Genomic DNA, 18,606 nt, shown 5'->3' on the forward strand with positions numbered 1-18,606 from the left:
TATCGTGAAATTATAATGAATTGCTATGAATTACTTATCTTTAAGTACGTTTCAGAATTTCCCAGTAACTGCATATCGAAGCACAATTTTAAGAAAGTTTATGCGCCTTGAAATACGATTGAAATATGGCCAATCGTTTCTTGTTTCCTGGGTATAACTGTTTTTCTTCAATGTTTTTTATTGAGAGTGGAACAAGCTCTAAAATCCGTTTCAATTTGGTGAATTTTTTAAATTTATTCTGTTTTATTTCTCGACTCATACTATAAGTAAATGCTGTAAATGTACTGTGAGATTTTTCATATTATTTTCAATTAGGGGTTTATTTGTATTTCAGAAATACCGAACAGTTTCATGTTTTCGAGCAGTAGAAGAGCAACCTAATACACAACGAAACACTTTCCTGTTCAATTTTCGTGGCGAAAACTCTATTGATAAAGTTTGATTTATTTAATTTGTAACTTTTCATTTATCACTTTTTATTTTTTTCTCGGTTTAATTGTAAAAAATACTGTAAGTCCTTTAGAAAAATTATTTTCGTATGTTCGCCTATACTTCTTGTCAAATTTTACCTACGCTTCAGATCCCAATACAGTCCATCTCCGATAACTTGCCATCCAATAAGTGTTCCCTCCCCTTAGAATGTCATCACACGTACAGCATGCACTCTAAGTGCCCCCCCCCAGTATGTGCGCTATTTTGCTCATGATTTGCGCCCATAATTTACGCATGCGCGTACCTAACATCGTGCTACTAGAAGGGGCATCCGATAATTTCGCAATTCCTGGGATTTTCCGCCCCTACAGCCCCGAAGATGGAAAGTTATTGGAGTTGGACTGTACATATATTATGCGTCTACGAGTATGCATTATTTAGGGGCCATTCACAAAATTTGTGATACATTTTTCTGGAATTTCTGACCCCCCATCCCCTGCGTGATACTTTTTCCATTGGTCTTAACATGGGGAATGATACTTTAGTAGATCCCCACCCATCCCTAAACGTATCACGTATTTTGTAATGATCCCTCAACGTAATATTTGAAACACATTATCTGAAGACACTTTGACTCGCGGGAGCAAAGAGATTTTTTTCGAACAATGTTATTCTTGCCGTTTTTTGCAATTGAAAATTGAGCATTTTTTTGCGCCTGCAAAGTGCAATGCGCCGGCTAACAATGTATGTCGGGCTGCAGTCATCTGATCTGGTTTCAAATCGAATAAAATATGCAAATGCAATAAAATCTGCAAATATAATAATATAACATAGTGCAATTAAAAATAAATAATAATAACATATAATAGTAAGGTGACGAAGCAGATATGATTTTAATCCTTCGTGAAATTAACGTCCGGGAATGTATTATTTTGATAGATAAAGAGTTATTAATTTGTAATCATCTTGAGATTTATAAAAAGTTTGAGAAAACATTTATTTAAAAATACATCTTTCAAAATTTGTAAAAAATGTAGAAGCTATAAATTCGACACAACCTAAAATTGGTAGGTTAAGAGTTCTGAAAAGTTAAGGTTGATATACGTTATAGTAAATTCCCTCAGAGAAAAGACAGATGAAAAATGGAATATGGAACAATAAGTCCATTTTTCGAATTAAAAAAAAATTATTCAAATAATAATAAGTAAAATTCTTGTTATGAAGCCGGAAATCCATTCCTGAAGCTCCGTTCCATTTTTGATTAAAAGAGCACTGACAATTTCTTCAATGTTTGGTATACAATGTCGGAGAAACAGAGACGTACATACAATTTCCAGATGATATTAAATTCGTAGTTTTACAGTAATTTTTTAATAAGAAGAAAACTTAGCAAAATTTTGTGAATTATAACATACAATTTTATTCAAGATGGACTCAAGGTGAATTTCTTAATAAAATATAAACACAATTAAATAACAGATTAAGAATTATGAACAATTATAAGTTTTCTGAAAATAATTTTAAATAGATAGGATATAATTTAAGTGGAACAATAGCCAAAATATAATTTCAAATGTCCATTCAAAGTTAAAAAAAATTTATAACGAATTTGTTATAACCTTTTCCCTTATAAAAGTTAATTTTAACAGTTATCATGTAAATAGTTAGATAAATCCACAATCGAAAAATTTAAGCCGAAATTTGTAAATCATTTCAGATATAAATTTGAAATAAATTTACTGTAAAAAGTCTAAAACCAACATGCATGATTCACTAAAAGAATTTAAATCAGAAATTAAATTCATGGCTTTCTCGCCTTCTTTTTTAATAAAATTAATTTCAGTGAATGCACGTCTAAAATAATTAGTCTAACTGTTCTAGTTTATCCTTGCCTAATTCAATATATTTATCAAACTTATGATCTGCTCTAAACATGGTAATAATGTTACAATTTATAAGAAGTCTATTAATATCATTGGAAAGTGTGTCTAAAAATAGAATGGATATGATTTCTTTTTTGACATTAATCACCTCAACCTTACTTTAAATATCATTACCGACTTTGTTTCTAGTTTCCAATTCTTTTTTTTTTAATCTTCTATTAATATGCTCGTCAACAAAATCATTCGGATGGTTTTTATAAAACAACATTATTTGAACATTATCTAAGTTGTTTATGTGAAAAATTCTATCTGAAAGGTGTATAGCCATATAATCCAGGTTTTTAACAACACAAATTTTGTGCTGTATAGGATGATCTAAAAAATAATTAAGAAATATGCCAGAATATGTTTTTTTGGCATTGCCAGTTATTTATAATATTATTGCAAGAATCTCTAATAAGATCAATGTTTAAAAATCTTATAGAATTATTTTCTTCAATTTCGAATGTGAATTTTAATCCTGGATGAAAATCTAATCTAATTTAAAAAAGACATCTGATTCAAGGTCTTGCATGACCAAGGATGATGGTTTTAAATATCCAGAAGTTAAGAAAATATTGCTTCGCGATTTTTATGTCGAGGACGGCTTATTTAGAGCGAATGATATTAATACCGCACTTTGACTTCAATCGGATCTAACGAATTTATTGAAGGGTGCCGGCATCCTACTCAGTAAATGGTCTTTCAATCACCCGGCGTTGATCCCAGATAACCAGAAATTAAACAAAAAAAAGGATATAACCATTGTCGGTGACAATGAAAACCACGCTGTTTTGGTCATACTCTGAAATGGAGAAACTGGTTCTTTTTTATTTCAATTGTCAATATAGTTGCATCCTGAGCCTACGAAACGAGTCGTCCTATCACTAATAGCGCGTTCATACCATCCTCTCGGTTGGGTGTCCGCAGTTATAATCGTTGCTAAATTGTTCATGTAAGAACTCTGGTTATTAAAATTAAGTTGGGATGACGATTCTTCTTCAGAATTAAAAGATCGCTATTATAAATACTCCTTAGAACTAATGCACTTGAAAAATATCAAAATTCCGAGATGGATAGGTTCTACATTGATTGATTCGAATTTTGAGTTACATGCATTCTCTGATGCATCAGAGGGAGCTTACGCTACAGTAGTATATCTGTAAATTATTATTGAAAATCAATCTGCGGAAGTTTCTTTAGTAGTTTCTAAAACTAAAATCACTACAGCCGTAACAGTGCGCATACCACGGTGGGAATTATGCGGAGCTGTTCTTGCCTCAAAATCAGTCTAAAAAATTAAGGAAGACATAAACCTGACTTCGGTTCCAGTCCATTGTTGGACGGATGCCTCTATCGTCATTGCTTGGTTAAGCAAGGACCATTCTACATGGCGCACATTTGTCGCGAATGGATTCCCCAAGATTCACACACTATTGCCAAACGCTCATTGGCGATTTGTCTCTACAAAATCTAACCCCGCTGACTTGGGCACTAGAGGATGAACTCCCTCGCAATTGATCGATAATGACCTTTGGTGGAGAGGACCATCGTGGCTTAAAAAATCATCAGTCTCTTGGTCAACACAAGCTGCTCCTCCCCCTTTAAAGTCAGACCTTGAGACTCGTACGATAGTTCAGAAGGTTACCGTTGAACCTGCCGACAGTCTCCTTACTCGTATTTCAAATGCAGCATCTGAATGTTCTAAACTTTCAAAGTTTGCTGCCTACCTACTTTGCTTCATGGATTACATATAAAAGGATCCAAACAATACTACAAGTTGAAATGCAACTCTATTATAAAAAGCTAGGCTCTAGTGGCTAAAGTACTTGCAAGGACAATACTTAGGTAACCAAATTAAAATGTTAAAATTGAAACGACAGGTTAGTCCTTCTAGTCCGCTAAAAAATCTAAGCCCGTTTTTGGATGAAAAAGAATTGATAAGAGCGGGAGGCAGACTAGAAAACGCCCCTATTCAATGGGATACTAAGTATCCCATAATCCTACCAAAAGATCGAGCCACTGAGCTTATTACTGAACGAGCTCACTTCAGAACTTTGCATGGAGGTCCTCAGTTAACTCTCTTCGCGATTAGCTCAATTAGCATCCCAAATTATGGGTCAATTACCAGCTGCGAGACTCTCAAAATCAAGGCCGTTTCTCCATACAGCCTTAGATTACGCTGGACCCATATTAATTCAAAATGGGAATAGGGAGAGGATACAAATCTCGAAAAGCGTACATAGCTCTATGTATATGCTTAACCACCCGAGCTATTCACCTGGAATTAGTCTCAGATGTTACCACTCCTATTTTTCTCTTAGCATTACGAAGATTTGTGTCTAGAAGAGGTCTTCCTTCAGATCTATACAGTGACAATGGGACTAACTTTGTCGGAACTGATAACAAGCTAAAACGTCATATTAAAATGCTTTCCAGCGACAAGGAAATCGGGTATGAGTTAACTTAGAATATTATAAACTGGCACTTGATTCCTCCTACTGCTCCACACTTTGGTGGTGTTTGGGAGGCAGGAGTCAAGAGTGCTAAGCGCTATCTACGCCACGAAATAAAAAATTACACTCACCTTTCAAGAGCTCAGCACAGTATTATGCAGGATCGAGGCTTGCTTAAATTCCAGACTGATTTTTGCTAAGAATGATAATTCCGAAGAGTGGTCCTACTTGAGTCCTGGTCATTTTCTAATAGGAGCCCTTCTTTTAGCGCTCGCAAAATCTTAAATTTTAGGTTTAGGGGGAAGTTACTTAAAGAGATGGCAATTAGTAGAGAAAGTCACCGAAGAATTCTGGAAAAGGTAGTCTATAGGTTGTTTATTTGAAATTTAAAATCGTTATAAGTAGATGAATCCAAGCGAAAACATAAAAGTCGAAGATTTGATGGTTATTCAAAAGGCACAAACAGCCCCGACAGCCTGCACTTAGGGAGGATCATTAGTTGTCATCCTGGTAGGGATCAAAGGTTCCGTAGCGTAAGTTCGAAACCTGCTTATGGATCTTACGATCGCCCTACAACGTAACTTTGTGTACTTTCAGTTAATTAAGAACAAATTTAAGAAAATGGCATAATGAGAACTTTTCCGACTTTTATTATTATTACGAGCATTTAAATTGTGTAATGAATTTGGAAACTTGTTTCGTTCCTAAAACGGATCAAGGTAGGCGGAATGTTGACGCATAATCTTAAGCGTCTAAATTGAAATTAGTACGCTTTTATAACGCCTCCTTTGATACGCAGAGAGGAAGAGGCTGCAGATTCGCGAGACTTCCTACCGACAGCATGAGAGATCTAACGTCGGTTTTTCCTAATTTGCTGACATAAAGTGAAATTAAGGTCAAATGGACTCTAATTATTTCAGGACTTGCACAACTAGATACTTTAAAAATGTATATAAACAGGGGTTGCTTCAAACAAATATAATTTTTGGATTTTTCAAGAGCCCAAAAAAGCCAAAAATTCTGGCTATGTTCATTTGTTCAATTTCTCAAATTTTATGTGTTGGGGGTGCTGGCGGCCATAATCTCCACTAAAAAGTCTGGTTTTTTAAGAAAAAGAAAAGAGCCCGAAAACCGGGATTGCTGCTATAGTGGAGCCTAAAAAGGCCCAAAATTTGGATTTGCCTACATTTAGTTTCAGTGCATATCTTATTTTAAGGGTATTTTTTAAAAGATAGGGGTTGCTTTTTTAAAATTACATTTTGCAGATTTTAAGAACACCAAAAAAGCCTAAAATTCGTGTGCGTTTGATTTTTCTAGTTATATTTTCTGCAGTGGAGGTGCCTTGTTGTACTCAGAGAAATAAGTTTTCTACAAAATAATTACAATTTTTTAACAATATAGTTAAATATTCAACTAAACAGATGAATCTTCAACTAAGAAGAAATTTCTATAAAAAAAGATCAATTTTTGACATAAAATCGAATGGTTAAGTTTTCAATTTAAAAAATAATTTTTAATAAAGAAAATGATCTTCAATCAAAGAAATGAAATCTTAATCAAAAAGATTAATTTTATAATAAATAAGAATAATTTCAAATTTTCTACCAAGAAAAAGAAATACTTTTCATAAAATAGATAAATTCTATACTGGAAAATTTAAATTTTTAACGAAATAGTTCAATTTTAAATCAAACAAATTACTTATCAAACAAAAATGTTACTTTTTTTTAAATTGGCAAAAAATTTAATTAAATTTTTAGGTAAGAAAATTAATTCAAAGAAGGAAGAGAAAGACAAATTTTAAAAGGCATCCTATAAAACAAAAATTATGTTAATTAACATTTTATACCACTTTTTGTCGTTTTTCTAGAAAATTAATTTGTTTGTTTTCAAAGTATATTTTTTACAATTTAAATAAGAAATGTGCATTATGTCGAAAAATGATTAGTACAAAATTTCTACATTACTGGAGTGAACTTTTGTTTATTTATTTTTCTCGCACCTTCTGTTGTTTTTTAGAACATATGTTTTTTTCATTGTTATTGTTATTTTTTACGGCTAAAACGGAAACGCTGTATTCTATCAAAAAATTATCCATGGCAAATTGGTAGCTCTTTTTTGGTGAGAAGCTTTGTTAATTTTTTCACAGCTTGTGTCGTCTGTCCAAAAATTGAATTTTTTAATTGAAAATAATAATATTTACGAACAAGACAAAAACTACACGTCCTATAAACAATGTTTAACAACAAATTTGTAGATATTTCTAGGATGGATAATCTTTGTACAATTATCTTTTTCGTATCTTGCATAGTTCCTGACCAGAAAATGGAATTTTTTATTTTTTGTCATGTCTTGTGGGTTCAAAATTTGAGTTCTCGATTTTTCAAGAAGATTCAAAAAGAATTTTTGATAATATTTTAGATCTTTTAAAAAGCAACGTTTTTCTTCTCTTAGCTTTTTTCATATCGTGCGTTCTTTGGTTTAGATTTTCATTTTCTTCTTTTTTAATTTTAAAAGTGCTATAAGTGTTCGACATTATTATAGGGAACGTTTAAGCATTCCTTAAAGATTCAATCAAGGAAGTTAATACCATTCAGAAACTAAAATCACTGGAGATTTTTTTATTATGCTCTTAGGGTTGAAAATCAATTCATTATATACGCAGTAAAATATATTAGCGGGAAAAGTGTTTGAAATTGTTTTAAGGGCCGTTTCAGCATCCTTTAAAGATTCTGTAGCGAGAAAAGTGTTTGAATTTGTCTTAATGGTTGGTTTAATATGTATTAAAAATTCGGGCAAGAAAATCGATATTGAGTAAAGACCAACACGACAGGAAATTGTTTAAATATTATAATGAGTTCGGATATTAGTTTACAATAAATGTAGGAAACAATTTATTACAGAAAGTGTTCGCATTTATTTTAAAGGTTGTTTTCAAGTCTCTTAAAGATTCAAAGCAGGAAATGTACATTTCCCAACTATCAAAATCACTAGAGATTTTTAGATTATAGGTGCTAATAATGTCAGAAATGACTTTACAGTATATTTGGAATATGTATACCAACATTTTAATACCTTCCTTGATTTTTTAAAATTTTTATTGGAATAATATTTTGAATGAGAAAATTGCTGTGAGTACATGAAGGACAGAAAAGAGATTTTTAAAATGAAAATAGAGTAAGGTAAAATTTATCAGGTGTCTAAATAATTCTTGTGTTTTCATTTCGAACCATGAACTTGTAAAAACGTTTTGTTGTTTTTGGTGGAGGTGATGAAATATCATGCAAAATATGCATACAATTATTAACATACATTCATACATACATACATACATACATACATACATACATACATACATACATACATACATACATACATACATACATACATACATACATACATACATGCATACATACATTCATACATACATACATACATACATACATACATACATACATACATACATACATACTTACATACATACATACATACATACATACATACATACATACATACATACATACATACATACATACATACATTAATACATACACACATACATACATACATACATACACGTATATATATAATACATTAAATATATACTCACAGATTCACGCCCAGCTTTTAAGGATGAATTTGAAATTTACTTCTTCTTTTACCTATTTGATTAAGAATTAATTATTCTAATTTAAAAAAATCAAAATTATTTTTTTCTTGATCTTTTATGTAGATTTTCTTTAAATGTGTCAAACATCAGTTTAAATCTCACAGGCTCATAAAACTGAAATTTTCAATTCAGGAAGAAATATTTAAAAAACTACTGAAAACTCATTTCAATTCTTAATATTGAAATTTCGTGAGTAAAAAATATATAACTTTGCTCCCATGATTAGAAAAAAATTTCGTTGATATTCAAGCTTATTAGGATGAATCTGAAATTAGCTTCTCACATAAAATTGATAAATTTCAAAAGTCTCATGAAATAGAATTCAAGCTTCATTAAATAAAAAATTTTCATCTTTGTCAGCTAATAATTTATATAGTAGGTGGAGCCTAAAATTGCTTGCCTTCTTTTAAGGTCAAGAAATGTGAAGAAAAATAAATAGCGATTTTAGATCAAAAAGTTTTGTTCCTGTTTATTTAATGTTTAAATAATAGTTTGTAGTAATATAATATTTCGCACCATTTATTTTTGCTGCCAAATAGAATTTTTTTTTAGATTGCTTTTTAAAAAAATAATTTATTTCAGATGCTACATTTTAGTTTGAAAATTCAAACATTTTTCAAATTTTTTTTTGAAAAGTTACTTTTTTAAATTTGACATTTTAAATTGAAAAATGATATTTTCTGAATGAAAATTAATGTATTCTGTTCAAAATTCATCCTTGGTAGCAAAAAATTCTTCTTCTTGTTTGAAAATTCATCTTTAAACTGATCCTTATTCCATTTTAAATCATTTTTGTGAATTTCTCAAATATAAATAAAAAAACTTTTTAGGTTGGAACTGATTTTAAAGGGTTCCTTACGGGTACGGGTTCTGAGCGGAACCCTTAAATTCTTAAGGTTCTAAGTCTGGACCCGGACTTGAAGAATTTAGAAGGTTCGGGTCCAGACTCTGACCCTTAATAACTTAAAGGGTTCGGTTCCGAACCCGTACCGTTAATTATAAGGATATAGTCCAGACTGGGACTTTTGAGAAACCCTTCAAACTACGATTGCTGGAAAAAAGAGGGAAAAGGAAATTAAAAAAAAATTTCTCAACAATGACAACTTACTACAATAATTGTAAAAAACAGGAATTTCCGAAAAATTGTTTAAACAAACAAAAATCATTATTCCTAAAGGTGTCCAATGGTCCAATCAAACATAAAAAATCTACCTTGCAATGAGTAAGTGCAAAAAAATGATTTAAACGAAAATTAATTGTTTAAACAATTGTTAATTAATTGACAAATACTTAAAGACATTCCACTTGGCAAAGAAAAATAATTTATGGCAAAAAAGGGAAAAACAGAGAATTTATGTGTCAATTTTTCGCAATACTGTCATTTTCAGTTTTTGGGGCATTTTTGGGGCTCCACAAGGGGGGTGGGGGAAACAAACTTTAAATTAATTTAATGGAAATGATTGATTAAAGACTCCCCAACAAATTCTTAATATCTCTCGCAAGCTAAGTTTAAATCCAGAAATCTGACTCCCATTTTTCCGAAAACCAAAATTTTCCCATGTTAATCGTATAGGATTTTCAGGGCCTTTGCGGCACGTCTTAATATTAAACGGTTTGACTCAAACTTAGAGGGAATTTTTTTTCCGGCAACCTCACAAAATCGGAGGGGTGGCATGCCCTCTAATCTCCAAAAAATTCCAACAGGTATGATTTCGGAACACCCTAGTATACAGTTTAGTACAAATGAAAACACGAATTGTAATCATTAATAATACAGACGGTTATATCGCAGTGTTTACATATTGAGCAACGTGTTTTCAATCAATTCTTCCGCATTTATCTATTTAATGCTAAGATATTATATAATCATGATATTCATCATTTGTTTCAGTTATAAAGAATTCATATTAGCAGTCATTGTACACCAAATTTTTTAAAATTAGTTTTCTGTCGTCGTTACCTGTATGTATCCAGATAAAAGAATGAAGATCCCTACTCTATTCTTTTCCTGTATCATTTTCTTCAATGTTTTAAGTAAGTGTACGTTGTACAGTAATTTATTATTATTAATAATCGGCAGTTATCAAACATATTATCAAAATATCAGAATTAAATAACCATTGAAGGTTTCGGTCTAAGTTTTAAGTAAAAAGTAAGAATAAAGTTTGAATTGGGCAATATGGACAATTTTTTAATTCACATCAATCTAAAAGTGATTGATTTTAATATCGACAACTGAATCGTTTTGATTATTTAATTACAATAAAATAGGTGTTCGTCGAAAAATTGAGCGACATCGAATTGATAACAGAGCAGTCAACATAAGAGGGGTAGGAGGGTAGATGATAATTGTAAGGGAAGAGTGGGAAAGGAACTTGCGAAGTTCTAGACGTCACTAACTCTTTCGGCATCATGAACTGAGCACCCAGAATTCCCTCTTTTTTCTAAATATTAAGAGTTAAACTTCCAGTTGACAAAAACTGTATAATTCTGTATTTTTTTACAGTATTCAGTAAAGGTTTCCGAATAACCGCTGGAAGTAATAGGCATCAGCGTAATAATGGCACCACTAATAATCCTCGACTGGAACCACCGCAAACTCTGGTAGCACCCTCTGCACGAAATTTCGTTTCTGTAAAAATGCTAGGTGAAGACATTCTTGTTGGAAATCTACGTAGTCCAACTGATGGATCAAATGTACCAAATCGCCTTTTTGTAAGACTTATGGATCGTAGTATTTTAATTGCAGATCTCGTAGCTCTCGAGAATACTAGTAATCAATATTATCCGGAAAACCGATGTTTTATTAAAATTGAAGAGAACTACTATCTATCAGCATTCCTTCAGGCTGAATATAACATTACTCAAATATTTGAAAATATAAGCGTCAGGTTAGTACAGCGAACAAATAATAATACACCTGCTAAGACTTATTATGGATATCTACATCGACATCATAATAATGTTCCTGACTGGGCAAGAGGTTTACCTACTGGACGTTAGTTCGATTGTCGCTTGTCATTAGTTCCGGCGAATTTTAATTTTTTATTTTATTATAAGCACATATACTATATCCATAATTATATAATTATATTATTTATTATATTTCTTGTATACTTTATTACACTTTTGTACCCAACACAGGGCTAATTTGCCCTCGCTATTTTATTCAATAAACACACCTTTATGTCATATAAACTTTGAGATGACACACACACATACACACACACAAAATTTAGTTATAACTTTGCGGGCATACATAGTTTTTCATCATTTCTCTTGTATGCCCATCCCACCTTGATTTACCCCTCCCCCTCTTTTCCTGTAATTCTTGATCTTTTTACTCTTGGAAACTCTAAACATACGTATATCTATGAGAAGGTATTGGAGATTAGAATCCAGATTTTAATTGAGCCCCCCCCCCCCTTACCAAGATGTCATCTCTAGACGGAGCTCAAAATTTAGGAATGAGTTTGCTCGAAATTACGTGGAAAAACCATGCAACAACGATGCTTTATATCACAGAACTGTACAAGATAAGAAGTCTTCTACTAAATTAACAACATCATATTGTTGACACTAAAATTTATGTAACGGTGTAATATATTGATATAATGTAATGGTTCAGTATAATGTAATTTGATGACGTGATAAAGATTCGCTCGATTGCTTTCATTATTATTAATATGCTGGGTTGAGACCTTCACAGCCCCTGATGTTTGGTTGATCCCGTTGCGTCCCCTTATAAGCCTTAAGCATGGCCCCAAAGCCATCGTCACAAGGACAGGACAGCAACCACGCTGTTGGCTGATATTTCAAACTCATTGATACAGTAACTGCCTGTGAGTGTTACACGTTTCCCCGCAATCGCGGAACAGTAACAGAGAATAGGAGTGAAAGTCTCATTATCCTTTCCGCACAGACGACAAAGGGGACTTTCTTCAAGCCCTACCTTATGTCTGTTATACCAGAGGTTTCCATGTCCTATCAACATTTCTGTTAGGACTTTGACTTTATTCCTCCCGAGATTAAGTATTTCTTTCACTCGATAAGGGTTAAGCTTTGCCACTGTGTTCAGGGATCCAGAACAGAGTGACTCGGTTTTCTGTCGCTAAGTTATTCAGTGCTTAAGAGCACTCCCACACTAGTAGCGACATGATCGTTGTTCCATTCGGAGCCATGATAGCAGTCCTGCTATCAGAGCAGATGCGAATGTTTCTTTTATCGCCACACTCCATTGCCTTATAGGCGCACTGGAGCAATGCCATAATCTCAGGTTGTAGAACTGTTGCGTAGGACCCTATCGCAATTGTGATGTCCATTTCGTTCCTTCTACGATATACAGCTGCTCCAGCGTTCTCATTGTTCCTGGAGCCATCTGTAAACCAGTTTTTTTCATCACTGTGCAGGTGTGCCTCGCCATTAGCCCATTCCTCTTTTGTGGATACGCTAACTTGGTACTTCTTTTTGAAAAGTTAGCGACATGTGGACATTTTGTCCCTGAGCATGCTCAGTGTCGGCCTCCTTGCGATGCCGATTAGTATCCGCATAACTGTTAAGATACTGCTATCATTTACCATATTTGATCTGTAGGCTACCTTCTCAGCCAAGGCCTTTATGGTGAGATGGAGGGGCTCCAAATATATTAGTGCCCCCAGGGCCATCGTGGATGACGGCTTTGAGGTACCAATGATACCTTTCAGAATCAGTCACCTGATCCTTTCAAGTCGGGACCTTACGGTAGACAGTTCGACTCTGCTCCACCAGACGACTGCCGCATAGTTTAGTCTGGGTCGCAGGATCGCTGTGGTAGATAAACGTTTATTTTTCGGCCTGCTGGCCAAAGAGTCGTTACAAGCTTCTTGCACTTGTTTTCCAGCTGCTTCTTCCATGACAGCTTCATATCTAGAATCATTCCTAGAATTTTGGCTTGCCCTTTCATATTTAGTTTTTTTCCAGACAATTTCAATATACTTGTGTTTCCCCACTTGTACCTTCTGGTGAATACAAGTGCATCCGTCTTACTCAGATTGACTGATATTCCAGTCTTCTGACACCATGAATTTACTACTCTTAGTGCTTGCTGCGTTACTCCGAAGAGCGCATCCAGATGAAGACCGTGCACGAAAACTAGTATATCGTCCACAAAGCCTTTAACGTGATGGACCTGACTCGTGAGTGGATAAAGCAGTTCATCCACTACCAGGTACCACAAAAAGGGTGATAAAACACCTCCCTGGGACATCCGGAGTCTAAGGTTCCCCATGAAATGATATCACCCTTAATCGTGGTTAGATTCCTATTGGCCAACATATGGCTGGTTCATTCCACGACTGCATTAGGCAGAGTGTGTGCGATCATGGCCGCTCTGTTCACCTCTCCAGAGGTGTAGTTAAAGGGTCCTTCGATTTCCATAAAGGTTCCAATCGTGAGGCTTTTCTTCTTTAGTTGTTTTTCATTAGGTTAGCTGCTATGCTTAGGGCCGTCTCAGTCGAATGACCAGCCCTATAGGCCTGTTGTTGCTTGTGGAGAGGACTACTTGACAAGACCTTATCGCAGATATATAAGTCCACGAGTCTTTCCACCGTTTTAGTAGGAAAGATGTGAGGCTAATGGGTCGAAAATCCTTGGGTGAAGTATAACCGATCCTGCCTGCCTTCGGAATAAAGACTACTGTCGCACCCCTCCATGCTGCCGGAACATAACCCAACGTCAGACTAGCTATATAAAGTCTCACAATCGGCCCAATGATGTCCTCACCAGCCGTCTGTAAGAGAAATGGATATATACCATCCGGACCAGGAGACTTTTAAAGACTGAAGGACTTCAGGGCCCACCTGACCCTGGCTGGGGTAACCATCTCGTTAGAGAGCCGCCGTTTCGGGCCCAGTTGTGCCGCAGGCACTTTTGATTGTTTTGGAAGTGTCGACCCTCTTCTCCTAACTATGTGAAGCCCTCTGCTCCTTTCTTGATATCAGTACAAAAGTTGGTCCAGCTTTCAAGCTTTGCCTTACGCATTGCACTCCTATACTCATCCCTCATCGATGTAATTAAATTCCATAGTTCCTTCGTTTTGCCAGAACTAGCACGTCTGAACCTCTCTCTGGTTTCCTTGTAAAGCTCTTCGAGTTTCGCATTCCACCAATGTGTCTCTCCAGCCTTTCGGACTTTTGAAGGTCGACAATTACTTTAATAAGTAGATAGGATGGCTTCCGTGAAAATGTTGGCCGCCATCTCCAGGGTATTCACGTCTCTAATTAACCTGGGCACTCCTGAAAGTACACTTCTCATTTCGGTCGAAAACTAACCCCAGTCCGTTCTTCTTGGATCATCTGAGACTCTCCACTTCTTGATGTTATCTGTAAAACTACCAATACATAGAGTGATGTCAATGACTTCCTCCCTGACCGAATTAGGAAACGTCGCGGTTTTCACCGTATTAAGAATATCTAAGTCAGTGGTGATTAGGTATTCCAATAGGTCATTACCTCTTAAGTTGATGTATGGAAATTAAGCCGATGCCACGACTAGCTTTCCTATTCCTTTAAGATCCTTGACTATCACCATCAGGTCCCTGGAACATAGCTCAAGCAGCGGGACAACCTTGACTCCCTTCGCCAGTATGCAAGCCCTTGGATTGGCCGCCTTTGTGTCCCTGTAACAAAAATTAGCCCCCCCCCCCAAACCCTAATGGTATCTCGAACTAACAAGGGTTCCTGGGTTAGTGAGATACTTGTGTGCCTCATAGCCATATCCCTAGGCGAAACTGCAGAGGCGCCTTTGCTATAATGCAAGTTAATCTGGTTAATGATTAAACCGGAAGCAGTCATTTAGGTCTGATCCCGATCGTTCTGTCCACCGACAGGTTCCTCCTGCACCTGGCTGGCTACTTTAAAGCTGACCTATACACAAAAAGGTAAAAGCGCTTCTTGTTGAGGACCGCAAGGGCCCTCACCTGTGACTCAGGAATTTGAACAACTAGCCTATCGTGCCTGATGATCCGCCAGGACGCTGTCCTCATCTACTGAATGCATCATATTGTCTGAATCGCTTTAATTGTATTAATTCCTTGAATTTTCTTAATTCCTTGACGTCTCTGAACTCCTTAAAGTCTCTAAATTCCTTGAATTATCTGATTTTTATATTCCCTTGAATTCTCTGAAATTTCTGAATTGATTAAATTCTCTGAATTCCCTGAATTTATTAAATTCTCTAAATTCCTAATGTTCTCTGAAGTTCTTGAATTCTTGAGGATTTAATCATTTTAACTATTAAAAATGTATTGTACTTGGATATAAAGGACCGCCCTCGTATAAACCTTTACGTAAGGACATAAACGTGTACAGTTGGGCAAGTGATAACTGGGGACTCACATACAGGGTGCTTGTGAATTATTAACTAAATCATACCTTAAATTCCATGAATGATCTGATTTTTGAATCCCCTTAATTCCCTGAATTCCTTGAATTCTGTAAATTCTCTTAATTCCTTGATGTCTCTAAATTACTTGTGTTCTCTGGAGCACTTGAATTCTTCAGGATTTAATAATTTTAAATGTTAAAAATTTATTATACTTGAATATAAACGAGCAACCTCGTATAGAACCTTAAATAAAGACATAAACGTGCACAGTTGGGCAAGTGTATGCGTCGAAATTTCGAAGTGCACGGTTGTCACTTGGACAAATTTCCACGTGCACAATTGGTCAAGAGACAACTGTGCACGTGAAACTTTCGACGTGTACAGTTGTCCAAGTATCACCTGTGCACGTGCAGAATTGTCCGTATAGCTATCGACGTGCACAGTTGGACACGTGAAAATTTGCTATGTGCAAAGTTGTCCCCATCCCAGTCTTGGGACACCCTCTATAAAGCTTGTGAATTGTCAACCAAATTATACCTTGAATTCCTTGAATTATCTAATTTTTAAATTCCCTTAATTCCCTGAATTCCTTGAATTCTCGGAATTGATTGAATGCTATAAATTCCCTGAATTGATTTAATTCTCTGAATGCCTTGATGTCTCTAAATTCCTGGTATTCTCTAAAGTCCTTCAATCCTTCAGGACTTAATCATTTTAACTGTTAAAAATGTATAATACCTCGACATAACGGAGCACCCTCGTATAGACCCTTACATAAGGCACGTGAAAAGTTGCTAAGTGCAAAGTTGTCCCCATACCAGTTCTGGGACACCCTCTATAAAGCTTGTGAATTATCAACCAAATCATAGTTCGCATTTGAGCACAGTTTATATATCAATTGAACGTAATGTAACGCATTTTCATATTAAAGCGGGCATTGTGTAAATGCTTGACCAAAAGCGAATATGTTTTGGTAAGAAATTATTTTTTAATGAAGCGTGACGTAACACTTGAATTCATATGAAAATACTTACTAGCTCTAAGTGATAAAATTTGTATTCCTGCATCGTTAACAATTAACATGCCTTCCCACATATCACGATTTTAAATTAATTAGCGAATTGACATATTTCATAGAATAAAATTATTTACTTTAAAAACGATCTACGATTTTTCAGACCATATTTAATGAGCGACGTAGCCCGTTTTCCTTTATTATAATAGTTCATAGATTCAGATTTAAACTTTTATTTGAGTTGCCATGGAAAATATGTTGCAATCCGCTTGCTTCTATAGCCTAATCTTCCTCGCTGCACCTCTACTCGCCTCGCTCGCATGTCGCCCGTTTCTCGCTATGCCTCGCAGTGCCATCCTCTGCCTCCACGTTTAGCAACTAATACTTAACTACTATTCTCAATATTTACAGTTTTCTTACCACCACTTCCTCTCCTATTCACAATTTTTTCTTCTCCATTCCTCTTCCTCCTACCTTCTCTTCTTCTCCATCTTACCCAACACCCCTTTCGACCATGCTACTGCGCCCTCTACATGTGTTCTCCTTCTCGCATCAACACTCCCTGACAAGCGCCAGTTCTCTGCGCAGGCATATTCGAATAATTTTAACCTTTATTTTCTTTAATTTCATGATAAAAAAATGATTTTATGAAAATTTGTAAATATTTTCGAGATGACAAATTGCTCTTTTCAACATTTTTCCGCACTTTGCATAGTTTTACCGAAAATATAATTGTCTATTACTTGAAAAAATCACTATCCGCACGACTGCAGTCTTGAACAACTTTTCCAAAAAGCGAGAAAAACTATTTTTTTTTAGTTTAACTTTTTGATACCGTTAATTTTTTCCAAAAATTTGACGTGATGGATTATTTTTGTCTTCAGATTCGCAATGTACGTAAATGGTTTGCCATCCGCAAAGCACATTCGTGTTAAATCATTAAATAATCTTTTCGAGAAGGCCATTATTATAGGTGTTCCATTGGGAGCGGATTGTGGACAAAACAGTCGTTATGAAATAAAATAGAAAGACTTCATTAGAAGAAGGTTATACTGTCCTGAAAAAGCTAAAGGGGTGCATAGAATTAAGCATTAACTCATATTTGATCGAATTTTAAGCAAACAAAAAGCATTCTGTAATTAAAGTTTTCATTTCAAAACAGCCTTTCTTTTGCGGCTTCTCTCATGACACAACTGCGGGACCTATTAGTTCTAGAAATATAGTATATCCGAGGTAACTAATTCTAGGTTCCAGTGTATAGCAAAATGGGTATCAATCATAAATCATTTAAATAATTATATTTATTAAAAATAAATGCCTAGAAATTTTTCTTCTAATCGTCAAAAATTAAATTGCTCATAATTTAAAGTATTTTTAATCATGCAGTTCTCATTTTGAATCATCCCTAATAAAATTTAAATGTATCTGACGTTTTTAAGTCTGAAAGTATCTAATTTAAATTTGTTCACTTTGATCCTTCAGATCGTTTCAATAATTTACTTTGATTGTACACTATTTTAATAATTAGGAATATACATTTATCAGTATAAAGGACTCTAATTTCACATTAAATCTTTAAAATATAATTTATCTGAAGTTGAATGCAAATTCTGCAAACAATTAAAAACGACAATTCCCCGACGGCAGATGTATGTATGTATTTAATCTCTCCCTTTTACGGGTTTGAGGGCCACCGCTCCCTGTACATATATTTACAATTCCATCCTTAGTCTAACTTAACTACTACTT

General features: G+C 34.6%; 1 protein-coding gene across 1 annotated transcript in view; it reads left to right on the forward strand.

Annotated features, from left to right (window-relative positions):
- LOC117181219 (ester hydrolase C11orf54 homolog) overlaps nt 1-11,483 on the forward strand; it is a 26,200-nt gene extending 14,717 nt beyond the window's left edge. Inside the window, exon 9 of the mRNA XM_033373786.1 lies at nt 10,987-11,483. Within this exon, the coding sequence (XP_033229677.1) occupies nt 10,987-11,483 (497 nt within the window). The remainder of the gene's footprint in view (nt 1-10,986) is intronic.
- The last annotated feature ends 7,123 nt before the right edge of the window (nt 11,484-18,606 follow it).

Source organism: Belonocnema kinseyi, chromosome 1, assembly GCF_010883055.1.
Source record: "Belonocnema kinseyi isolate 2016_QV_RU_SX_M_011 chromosome 1, B_treatae_v1, whole genome shotgun sequence".
NCBI lineage: Eukaryota > Metazoa > Arthropoda > Insecta > Hymenoptera > Cynipidae > Belonocnema > Belonocnema kinseyi.